General features: G+C 42.8%; 1 protein-coding gene across 1 annotated transcript in view; it reads right to left on the reverse strand.

Moving 5' to 3' along the window:
• Positions 1–3,189: 3,189 nt before the first annotated feature.
• The window catches only part of UNC80 (unc-80 homolog (C. elegans)), a 136,141-nt gene continuing 126,653 nt past the window's right edge, over positions 3,190–12,677 (reverse strand). The window contains 5 exon segments of the mRNA XM_009329652.1: positions 3,190–3,459; positions 4,313–4,524; positions 5,724–5,835; positions 6,343–6,424; positions 12,596–12,652. Of these exon segments, the coding sequence (XP_009327927.1) occupies positions 3,190–3,459; positions 4,313–4,524; positions 5,724–5,835; positions 6,343–6,424; positions 12,596–12,652 (733 nt within the window).

The following is a 12,677-nucleotide window of genomic DNA, read 5'->3' on the forward strand; positions in this document are numbered from 1 at the left end:
ACCCTCTGCACGAGGCTGGGGGCGGCAGGTGCCTGGCCAGCTACGGACGGCGCGGACTGAAAGCAGATGGGTAAACTTTAACAAGCGCTGTCCGTACCCCGGAACAAAATGGGCTCAAACAGCAGCGTTATCAAAGCCTTTTGGAGAGGGAGACCGATGCCGAGTTGCGCAAGAGGCTTACACGCAGAACTCTGTCCTTTTGCTGTCAGACTCCTGTATTTAGTCCTCGGGACAACGTTTGCGTAAAATGCTGAGGCAATGGGACCGACTGACACGCTGACAAGACTCGTACAGCCTGGACATTTGTCGAACACGACATGCGCTTAAGGCCTCTAACACTACTTAAGCAGCATCGTTTGTCTTCACAGCGGAAATATACCAGTTCTGTTACAGAGATACTGGAGGAAAGCACAAAACCAGCTAAAGTACGTTGTATGCACCTCGTTAGTACAGTACTAAGTGCAACCGATGATAGGAAAGTAAAACACATGAGAAAACAGATTGACTGGTCTGCCTGTCTGTTCCATCTCAACACCCATCCAACAAAATCAAAGCCATCCGCCTGGCCACCTGAATAAAACTAAATTATGGATTACATCATTTATAAGCTGCATTGATTTCTAGCAGGGTAGACATTAAAAAGAGGCATTTTAGTCCTTGCTATGGCTTACTGCTGTGGATTCGCCGGTGACAGTGGGAAACCTGAATGGGAACATTTATTACACACACTGAATTAAATGAAGTAAATCACAGTTATTTTGTCATCGTTAGAGTGGAGTACCATGGTGAGGCATCTACTTTTCATTAAGGAAGATGCTTCCTTCTCATTTTCAGCAGAAAAGGTCACTCTATAAAATGCACCATGAATTCTGCGTGTGTTGTGTCCCAGCCGTTTACTCAGCTCGCGTCTAAACCTCTCCTCCCCCACCCGACTGCCAGTAACCCAGCCTACCTCGGGATTCGAAAGTGAAGCTGTGTTTTTTTCTCATTCGTGCGTCACTGTTAATAATAAAACTTAGCATCTGGAATTTAGCAATTCTTTGAGTGACCTCCAAGCTAGGAGCTAATCCAAAGCAGTCTCCTATAGGTAGCTGGTGCTGGCTCCACCACACTGGGGAGATAAGAAGTGGTACAGCGTGTTTTGGTCAGCAGAGTAAGCAGTTTGTCATTCAGGACACCCACTGAGCAGCAGACTGAGACACAGCCATCTTCACCCAAACATCTCTCTTACAAAACCATGTACACTTTAAAGTGGCATTAGTGCACCACCTATATATATATATATGTGGTGGTTTAGGTGGTGCACTATGAAAATATTCGCCTTTTCAGCCCTGCTTTTCCCAAGAGGTGCTGAGAGTCTCCATCTCTCACCAATGCAGTGGAGGCAGAGCATGCTCAACACCCACGAGCCTGGGAGAAGGATGACTTTTGCTGTCTTCAGAGGCTTAACGTGCATGAGTTCCCCCCTCAGATCGGGGGGCTCCCGTCAAATTTGAGCATTTGGCAAATACTGGGCAGCACAGCCTGAAGGCTCCATGGGTTTCAGCAGGCTGAAACCTGCTGTCAGGTATACAGTTAATTTTCCACGCAACAGTAAAAACTGCATGCTGCACTACAGCAATGAGGCAGTCGTTTGTATGGCAGTATTTTAAACAATTATTTCAGAGCTGTTGAAGAGAGATGCGAGTCCTGTCTTCGGAGATGGATAGGAGGGTATCATTCCGTCTCCTCAGTAAGGCTGTTTTATGATGCGTGCGTCCAAATTACAAGCCCTCAGGAGCCAAACTGGTAATTAGCACATTTTACAGACTCAGGATGATCTAAAACATTTTCCTCTGCACAATAATGCCATGATTATAAACTCTAGTATCTAGTTCTTCTAACGTAAGCTGAAAAAGGCAGTATATGATTCCCAAAGCACAGGGTAACTTTGGGCGTTGCTTATGATTTCATGGTTTGTTTCACAGCTGTTTTGCAGTTTGCCCGTAAACAGCTAATGGCTAAATTCACATTTCAGTGTAACTCCATGATGCCGCAGCATAGCCCATAACTCGGCTGTGACTTCAGCTGATCCCCCACGGGGATCTCCACCTACGTATAAATGTTACATATATATCTCTCTGATACTTGCAGCCATGAACATTACATACATAAAATGGAACCTTTTTAAATACATTCTCAACATGCCAAAAATAGATTCTTTCATCAAGTTTCTGCCTTGCAATATCCATCTTTTGTTTACAATGTACATATATATTTATATTTATATATATAGGAACATGAAAATACCATATATAAATATTTACTTTAAATCCCTATATCTAAGTACATATGACAGCATCAGTGGAGCAGTTGCTAGGTACCGGAAGGTCCACGCATTCCAGATGCGGTTTCTTGTTTTGTTTTTTTTTTTTTTAAGCTGTGGAGATGAATTACTTGGTACATTTAAGCAGGACAGCGTGGGCTATTTATACCATCTGCAGACCACTCACCCCCTGCCCATCTGTATCTGTGCACAGCACGTGCATTCCTTCATACGGTATGTACTGTATTTAGTTTTACAGAGCAAATATTTTTGTAGCACAAGGGCAATATCTTACAGAGTGGAATGAAACCAACAGACAAAAGTAAACTCAACTAAAGTCTGCAGTGCCAAAAAAAAAAAAAAGTCTAATTGCTCCATGGTGCTTATCATTGCTCTGCAAGTTAGAAACAATGGTCCCAGGCTTGTGAAAATCAAGCTTTACATTGGTACTTTTTGTCAGTGTTTTCACTGTCAGTAGCAAGGTATAAGAGCCTTGGATTCCGCTACTATAAAGCCCTCCTCTCAAAAACACTACAAAAATAAATCTTGGGCACAATCTCAGAAGAGGTTTCTCTTCTCTGTCTCATACAGTACAACAGCCTGCTTACCCAACGAGGCTGCTGATCACAGTACATGGCTGCATATTTGCCCACACACCCCTACCCTGAGAATTTTGTAAAAAATTCTCTGTTCCTGCGGTCTCGCCCTGAACTGAAATAGGTTTTTCAAACAGAAATTTGCCAGTCTATAGCAACCGGCTGTTAGCTGTTTTCTGCTTTCAGATAGTAAAGTGCTCTTGTTTTAATTAGTTACTAGTTACCAGGGAACTCAACGGAGAAGGTACACTTTCTCTTCCTCCTCCCACTACTGCACTTCCCCAAGAGTTAAACATGAGATTCATCTAGATCGACGTCAGTCTCCCCAAGCTCCACGTGTGTGAAGCTGAAGTGAGTGGCCAGCAAGGGGTTCTCCATCCCATTGTCCTCACTGATGTGAAGGACAGTGTCCCCATGCTGCAGCAAGCTGGTGGTCTCGAGGCCAGCGTAGTCCTCGGTGTCAGAGAGCTGTGTGGGTGGGGTGCTTTGTGCTGTTGTTGGCCGGGACTCCAAGCCCTCCTCTTTTTCCTTTTCCTTCTCAGCAGACAGTGCCTCGCTCTGCAATTGAGGAGAGCCAGTGGTCAGGCTCAGAGAAAGCGGGAGGGAGAGGGGGGGAAAAAGCAAGGGAACATCTAGAAAATATTTTCTCATTTGGAAATACTTTTTACCATAAAGGGCCAGGCACTTGCAGATTATAAATCCCTAAAATTTAGCCCTAACAATGATATATTTTTGCTGGTGAATCAAATTTGTAGCAATGATCAGAAAGGTTATCTGATTTTAGTCATTAACACTTCCTCGTTTAATTTGTTTTAGTGTATTCTCAAGACGGATGTCTTTCATTTGTTCATGGCAAAGGACGTAAGCCCCAAAAGACACTAGATACCTGGGCATATGAAAGTGATCTCAATGACACTGACGTGTTGCAGGGACAACTGTGATTGTCCCTGCACTGTCCTCAGTGGTGTCCAACACAGAAAAATGTTGGACAAGCAGTTTCTTTTGAAGTGTGATGCTTTTGCTAAAACACTCCTGAGGTTTTGAAGGAGTCCTTCCTTAAGGACGCATTTCTCAGAGAGCAAGCTGTAAAAACCTGTTGATGAAAACTTGCACTGGTGAGCTGGTCCAGGACTACAATATGTGACGGGAAGACGGAAAGCGAAGATGCAGGAAATATATTTGCAAATTAAGAATCATTGCACAGATCTAGAAGTGAATGGTTTACAAAAGTAGGGGGTTGGACAGCAAACTCAGCCTAAAGAACAGACACACAGAAGAGTTTGCTGGTTTCAGTCACCCGCCAGCTTTCGTTGTAGTGCTGTAATGCATCAGGCATTTCCCTATAAATTTGCCCTGCAACTGTGATGAAGCAGCGGACAGACACACATGATAAAACCGCCAATCACGTTACCTGGCCAGTGGTCTGGCTATGGAGATCAGCTACAATGATGGCAGGTGAGGAAGTCAGCACAGGTTTACTTAGCGGTTCCTGCTTGCTGGTCGCCTGGGGGCTGCTGTGGCTGCAGCCCTGCTGCTGGGCTGCTGGAGCCGACGGGTCCCCTGGGGAGGCTGTTGTTGCCTCAGGCTGGGCTTCAGTGAAAGTCACTGACCGCTTCTGCTCCGCTGAAGGGTACAAAGCCCAGAAAAATTAGTATTAAAATGCTACAAATTGGGAAGGAAAACACAACAAGAGAAGAAGATAGAGAATCCCTGGAGTTTTTATAACTAAGACAGGATTCATGATTCATTCCATCTTTATAAGCTGTCTAATTGGAGTCTAATCTAAAAGCCTTTTACCCCAGGCTTCCTCTAAAGCCACAGTAAGAGTCAGGGATCTCCTGAAGACTAGTCACCCTACCTATCTTTGTCATGGCTTGGCGAGATAAATGCCACCCATAACATCTTTCCATCCCAGAAGAATATACTGAATTGAATTCCCATGTGAGTTAGGCATTTCTGCCCTCAGCTGAAAAAGGAGAACTGAGATGCAAATATACAAGGGAATCGCCCAAGGTTTTGACAGGGGATCTGAGAAAAGAAAGAGGGCAGCTGATTGCCCCCCATTCCTGCAGACTGAGTCCACTATCAGGGAATAACAGAACAGCACAGGGTGAAGACAGCTAGACTAAAACTTAACAGTAAAACTGGTATCCCTCCTCCTGCTCTTAATTATTTTGGGTCAACTTTTGTGTTTCAAACATCTCCAGCAGTGCTGTTGCCCTAGCACAGTCCTGGCTGGGTGTTTAGAAACCCAGAAAGTTCGCAAGCAACCTTTGCTCTTCCAGGTGTTTCCTGCAAAGTTAACTGCTCACTTCAGATGGTACAGAATAAAGCCACCTGCTCTGCTTGGCAGTGCTGACTCCTGGAAACATACAGCATGGACTAGAACAGTCCTATATTCATTTCCATATACAACCCTTAAAGCTCTGCACTGCTAAGCTTACAAATGATGGGAAATTTCCTTCTTTCTACTACTCTCAATAGCAGCTTCAAAATTTGCACGTCTGGAGGTTTTGCATGAGGCATCCTGAATAGAGGACACCTGTCCCCTAAATTCTCCACACCTCCAGGAGACATGATAATTCACTGTCCATGTCCAGTTTGACCTTGAAAGCCTTTGGAGAAACCGTCAAAGCGTTTTGAGGGGGTGATTTTCTGATAGGATATCTGCTTACTAGGAAAAAAGAATAAAACTGCTGGGACTTCACTTTAATACAGGCTACTAACAACATACTAACTTTTCCTTTAAGCTAAAACAACAACATAGTATTTTCTACTTTCAAGTATGAAGTGCTGGTTCTGGAAATGCAGCACTGCCCTACCGCTAGGTTTTGGTTTTGGCTGGATGCTCCGCCGCGTGGTTGAAAGTCTAGCTCCATGACGGCTACGAGGTTCGGTTTGAGTTTTCTGACGTGACAGCAGTGGTCGTCGAAGCTGAACGTTGGAAGAAAGAGTTAGGCTTATGTATGTTCACATATTACACAACTTCTCCTCTGTCAGGAGAACAGATCGTCATTGTCTATTCCTCTAGATGTCCATTCACTCTACTTTTAGCAGATACATGTTTTAAGGTTTCCATGGCTCAGACATCGCCTTCGTACAAACCTCTGGGTTTTGTGCCTTTTCAGTTTCAATACTGAATGTAGTGCAATGCAGATTCTGTGATCATCGTTTAATTTAAAAAGAAAAAAAAAAGCCTGCAGAGGAAAAGATCGGGGAATTCAAAACAAAGTGCACCTCCTCTCTTAGGGATTTGTCAGGCCTCACAGCTATGACTTGTGCTAGGGTTCCTGCTAACTCAACAGACTGCACTAGTATATTACAAATTAGGTAATAGGGACATGTCACGTCCACAAATCATTTCAAAACAGACACAGATGAGAAAAACCAAACCAACTCAAACAGAAGGAGAGAAGGTTTGTTCAATCCCCGTGTTCTCACCTGCCGTAGGCCTCTCTTCCGCCCCAGGGGCTGCTGCAGAAGAAGGTTCTGCTGTCCTGGCTCGCTCTGCACGCTTGCCACCCTGTTAGATGTTGACAGCATTAGGCCAAGCACAGAAGAACCCTGTATAACTAGTAGGTGCCCTGGCAATTGTGACTAAAATAAATAAATAAATAAATAAATCAGCCAACCACTAATGGCACAGTCACTTCAAAGAGCAATACTGTCTTTGAAGGATGGGGAGGACGTGTCTGTTGGGTTGTGGCTTCCGGGGCTTAGGAAAGGGTGGGAGGTGGAGTCATGGCATTCAGGACTTGGCCACGCACAGGTAGCATCCAAATATAAATAACTGCAGATTTCAGTTTTCAGTCATTGATTGATGCATCCCACTGAGCATCGCTCACTTCTCTGCATCCTTTGCCACATCAATAAAGGCAAGAATATCAGCTTCCTAGCTCAAAAGCCGCCTTGTTTGCTTTTACTTTTTCAAGGGCACTGTTGTAAAAGCTATTTTTTTTCCTCCCATATAGATTCCACAGCCTCAACACAATTTTGTCATCTGGTTTTAATTTCAATTTAAGTCAACAAACAAAAAACAAACACAAAATGACAAAGGATCCATTCACGTAATGGATGCATGAGTTATGTGAACAAGGCCCCACACTCAACACTTGCAGCCTTAAGTCTTTTTGTGGCTAACAAACAAAAAAGACAAGTAAACATAATTTTTTTATATATATATATATTTAAACACAGCTTTTTAGTTTTTAATATCTTGGCACAAAATATCTGAAAATCTGCAGTAAAAGAATCTTTAGCAATAAAACATACTCGGCTACATACCATCTCAGTCTACCATTCAGCTGACCATTTAATCTACTTAATATAAAAATACCTCCCTCCCCTCATTTTTATCAAAGCACTGTATTCCTCCAAACAGTTAAAAACTTGTCATTTAGCAGACAGTGGTCACAAAACATTTTAGCTGAATGAACTATGTCTGAGAGACATATGGTTACAATAGCAACTAACATTTAAGATGGACTTCTTTTAAATCAGGCAGCTGCTTATTTGGGACAGACTGGAATCCACTGAGCCACACGTCCTATTTAAGCAACTTCCAGCTATATCTGGTATGCATTGTTGAAGATTCAGTATTACAATCCATTTTGCCTTTGGCCTGCATTAATCTAAAGGAAAACAACATTCATTTCTCTAGATGTTTTCCTTGGATCTCCCTGGAGGAGCTCAGTACCACCAACAGAGTGAAGGTTTATCACCTGACCTTACAGGAGCGGAGGAAGAAGACAAACCTAAGGACGTGGTCAAACAAGACATGGAGGATGTCTGTGGAGAGGCTTAAAAAGTTCTGTCTCCTGAACAGCTCATTATTCGCTTTGGTAGAAGTTACTGCCCTTAAGAAGGTTTGGTGGAACAGAACATGAGAGCATCCTGGTCTGCTTTGGGTCAAAGTCAGGTTACCTGATCTGAAAGTCCTATTCCTTCCTCCCTTATCAGTTTAAACTAAAGCCAGACTTTGCACTAACCCATACGTGTGTGTTTCTACCAGCTCTGCTGGGGAGACGATGGGCAACTTCAAGGAGAGAGACATCTTAAGACCCTGAAGCTGTTTCTCTTCTGATTGTCTGACCACAGCCTAATAATCCTAGGCATGCCCTCGGCAATCTCACCACAGCTGCAGTGGTTTGGAAAAAAAGGAAAAGCTTCTGCAAGCTCAAAGCCAGAATAAACAAGATATATTTGAGTGCTTTTCTCCCTCAGACAGCTCTTCCAAATGAGATCACCAGTCTCCGGAACATATTTTCCAGCTTTTACATAGGGTATTGACATGATTTACATACCAAGCATCCTAAACATCATGCAAACACCCGCCTACGAATAAGCAGAATCCTCAGAGTTACTTCCTGTTAGTAGGACTGTGTTCTTGACCCAGACAATGACTGCAGCATGTATGACTGGTAGGTCCAGAAGCAACACATCATGCCTTATTAAAGCAAAGAGACTGCGCTTAAATTAGTCTTTAGATTTGTGATCCAGACTACCTGAAATTACAGCTTGTAGAATTTTCTTAATCTTCTGTTTCTAGGATTACGTAAAAACTTATTCCTCTGAATTTTAAGATGGTTTTAGAGTAGTTACGAGTATGTGAATTAAGTAGGAATTAGCTGGAGAAGATCTTGAAAAAATAATTTTCTATTGGACTAGCTTTTGAGAATACTGTTACAATTTCTGATGAAGGAACAGTAACTCTTAGTTCTATGAGTGAGGAGACATAAATGTCTGTAGCAGAAAGACTACGATTATAATCAGTACAAAACACTGTTTATAGTAGTGAAACAAACTCATTTCACATGCATCATGAAAACACTGAAAAAGTCATTAGATAAAGGGAGTACATGGACCACATGAGGGCACAGAGGCTATACATGAGGAAAAAAACAATTCCCATGGAGTAATCTGTGCACTGAAGACAAACAATAGGTGAGCAAAAGAAAGGCTGGACTTTGTGTCTTCCTGCTGGAGTCTGGGATTTTCAGCCTGGCTTATATCATAAGTGAAAGGACTTTAGGGAGCTGGTGGATGTTTATTTCCAGTACTGAATCATTACACAAATTGGTATAATTTGGGATGATCTTATGAGCTGAAATTGCAGATATGTATTGCAGGCAAATGGTGGACCAGAGAGAAGCCAAGTTTTGCAGAGCTGCCTGCAGACAGCACAGTCCTGCTGTGGCTGTCATTTTGCCTTCTATCCCCAAATTTTGAAGACGGGAAGGAAAGAGAGAGAGAACCGTAAAGACCGCAAATTTCAGATGAGTGACTGACTTTTCAGATATAACCTTTCACTTCATGAGGGTTTGTGAGGGTTTCTTTTCACATCAAAGAAGAGCACTACTGATCTTGTTTCCATGAAAATTAGTGTGGCAGGCAGACTGTTGGCTCTGTGTAGTCCTCCCTCCCTCTTTTTCTGTCTCTCCTTGTTTACCAAACCTGACCAGTAGTATACTGTTTTTCCGGCAGCCCGTGGGACCCAAACAAGGAACGCTGAATCAAACGCCATTTCAGCTGACAGCACATTTCCCTCCTGTGGCAATGATGTGATCAACAAGAAGGGGTTTTCTGCAGTACATAAACCAGATTTATTTGGGAATAACAAAACAGATTTTTTCCCTGCCCATCACAAAGATACTCTGTCACTCTCTGAGTATCTCTGTCAGGGGGTTTATCTTCACAGTAATGTTACTCCCATTACATAGTTAGGGCAGAGACAGGTGAGCAAAAGATCAGACAAACCCAGCTTCATGGAAGCATGTTGCCAGCACTACAAGAAATGACAGCCAGTGCAGTCACACAGTGGGGGCTAAAAGAAAGTTTATCAGGTTGGCAATTATAATAAGTGATGTTCATGAATTGAACATGAAACCATGTAGCCAAAAAAAGAAAGAAAGAAAGAAAAAGGAAGAAAACAAACAGAGACAAAGGAAGCAAGGAGTTTAAATATCTATTAAGAAGGCGTACATGCTTGCCACGCCATTATGGGAGAATGTACACACTTTGTATCCGAAGACATCTGAATGAGAGGGTTAGTGGACAAAGGCCAGTGGAGAATGGGTTAAAACGTAGATGAACTCCAGCTCTTGTATTCCCAGACACATCCTAGCCCAGCTAGTGTTAGATCTGCTACGCTTGCCCTGGCAATGTGAGTTCACTCTGATTTTCCCTATTAGGCACCATTAAGCTAAGACAGGCATAATGAGAAACATTAAAGGGAAATGTGTTTGTGCAACAGTTTTCCATTACAGTGACTTCTCATTCTTCTTCCTTTCTGATTTGGGAAAATATCCTCTCCTCTCAGATTATAACCACAACAGATCATGATGCTGGACACATATGCTCCTCAGCCCTGTACCCCATGCTATCTGTTTACTTCTGAGCACTTAAATGCTATCCCCTTCCTGCCTTCCCTGCTTTTCTACACGGCTGGCTCTAATTGCTATAGAACAAAGGGAAACAGACTTTATGCTTTTTTGTGTTTGTCACTATTTATTTAATTTATTTAAACCTCCAACCTTCCATAAGGGTCTAGTCTCCACATGATTTATTTCTTTATGTCAGTTATGACTAAACATCAACTTTTGAATTCAGAAGGCAATCCTAAACAGTTGTTATCATTGTGCTCCAGCCAAAATCAAAGTTATGTAAGAAAAACTGAAGCCTGCTTTATTCAAAACTAATGTTCCTGAATATAAAAACACATTTATTCTGTCCTATGATCCCCACAGCACAATAAACTCCTACAACATCTGCTTTATTACTTCTGTCCTTTAGGGGAGGAATCCAATTTGCACATTTAACAACGCAGTTGAAACATCTTTTCTTCCTTACAGGACTGTAACCTAGCCTTTTTATAAGAATTTGCAGTATTTCCCTGTCTTCATTCTTTCTAAGGCTTTGCAGCCCTGATGCCCCTCCTTTCAGATGTTAGTGCCCACTCCTTGAAAAAAATAGTAAACGTCAACAGAACTGAATCCCAAATACATCTGTTAACTTCTTTGCCTAAGGAAATCTCTGTACCATAGAGCAGAGTGGAGGATACAGTGTCCTGGTCCCTTGCAAATACTGGTGTGACAGAAATTAGTAGGAATCCACTGTACAGCTGATTACATTGCAGGGTTCAGAGTAAATTATTGCATTTGAGCTCATCTGTTGACTTTGCTGTCTCATATTCCTCAGCCTCACCACCGTGGTTAGGAGTGACTCCCCCCCACTTAACAAGATCAAAACATTTCAAATTCAACACTGATGTAACCTGGTATCAGGTCATTATGGCTTTAACTCAGATACGGACCTTCTCCTTCCTCATCCTCCTCAACTGTAGTGAGTTTTTAGCTCTACTTAAGGGACGGCACTTAACTGCTTTGGTTGAATGACTTCTGTTCTCTTTAGGCCCCAAAACATGCTCAGATGACCATGCCATCCATTTTACTTTATCACAAAACCAGATAACAATATTCCTGCCTCTGCCCACAAGCCAATGTCTTTTCCTAACGCCACTCCTACAGTAGCACCAATTAGAAACCAATCTGTCAAAGCAGGATTCACACACACAAAGGACACCATGAATCATGGGATGATCTCAGTGACACCACCAATGATGAACTCTCCATTTGTCAGCTGAGAAGAATGAACAAATGAACAAAACAGCCTGTCCCCACCCCGAAAAGCCACTACTGACATCTAAAACCCAGCTAACAAAATAAAAACCATTCACACAAACGCCTCTCAACATATCCGCATCTTCAGCTGGTGTAGTAAAGTGATGAAATAGTGTGTTACCCTCCGTGTTGCCAACGTAAGGGGCCATGTTCTTCTGGAAGGAAACAGAGATGCTCTTGGAACTAACGGCAGCTCTCCGACCTCACGAGGATGGGTTGAGAGGTGCAAGCACAGCAGCAGGACAGTAAGGATGATTAACACGACTGAGCTGGCTGTTAAAGGTGCAGACCTCCCTTCTGAGCTCACTCCTGACCCATTTGACAGGCATGGCCATAACAGTGTTTGCACACAAACTCCCCTGTCCATGGGTAATGGGGAACAGCTAGACCTGAACTCCAGCACTGATGGGGGAATTTTAAATACGTATTAATGGTGTTCACCTGCAAGCTTTCTAAAGCTGTCATTTGAGAATTGGAAACACTTTGTAAAAATAATGAGAATTACTGTAAAGCATCCAGAGAGAACTATATTCCACAGGACTTTTCATAATTAGTTTTATTAGTGAATGTTAAAGAACACAGCTTGATATTGTTCTTAAGTCTTTTGTGGTGACAGCACTGTGAGATGAATGGAAAAACAGATGTCTGTTTTATATAAGCCTCCAGACTAATGCTTATAACAGGCTACAGCTTATGCCTCATGGATAATCTTTCGTATGCCTTTCAAGCAATTGCTAAACAAGGGGAAAACCCTGAGGCTAGCCAGCCAGACTGCTATTTCACTTGCTACAGCTTTTTCTTTCCCCTTCCCCTTAGCCTCCTCAAAGTTATTGGCAATCAAAGCTGAAAACTGAAGGTGGGTTGCTACACCTTTGACTTGCAGGCCTGAATATCAATGAGCCACAAGAGACAGAGATGGAAAGAGCGACAAAAGGTGAGGGGAAGAGACAGCGAAGATTGGAAACGGCTCGTTTCCCAGCACACACACTGACAGACAGGTAGTGTTTACACTGTACCTAGAGAGGCTGCCCTCAGTGGCCAGGCTCGGGGAGTCATCGAGGACATTAGGTTCACTGCAGGAGGGGCAGGGAGATTAAG

Source organism: Pygoscelis adeliae, unplaced genomic scaffold (assembly GCF_000699105.1).
Source record: "Pygoscelis adeliae isolate BGI_AS28 unplaced genomic scaffold, ASM69910v1 Scaffold7, whole genome shotgun sequence".
Taxonomy (NCBI): Eukaryota; Metazoa; Chordata; class Aves; order Sphenisciformes; family Spheniscidae; genus Pygoscelis; species Pygoscelis adeliae.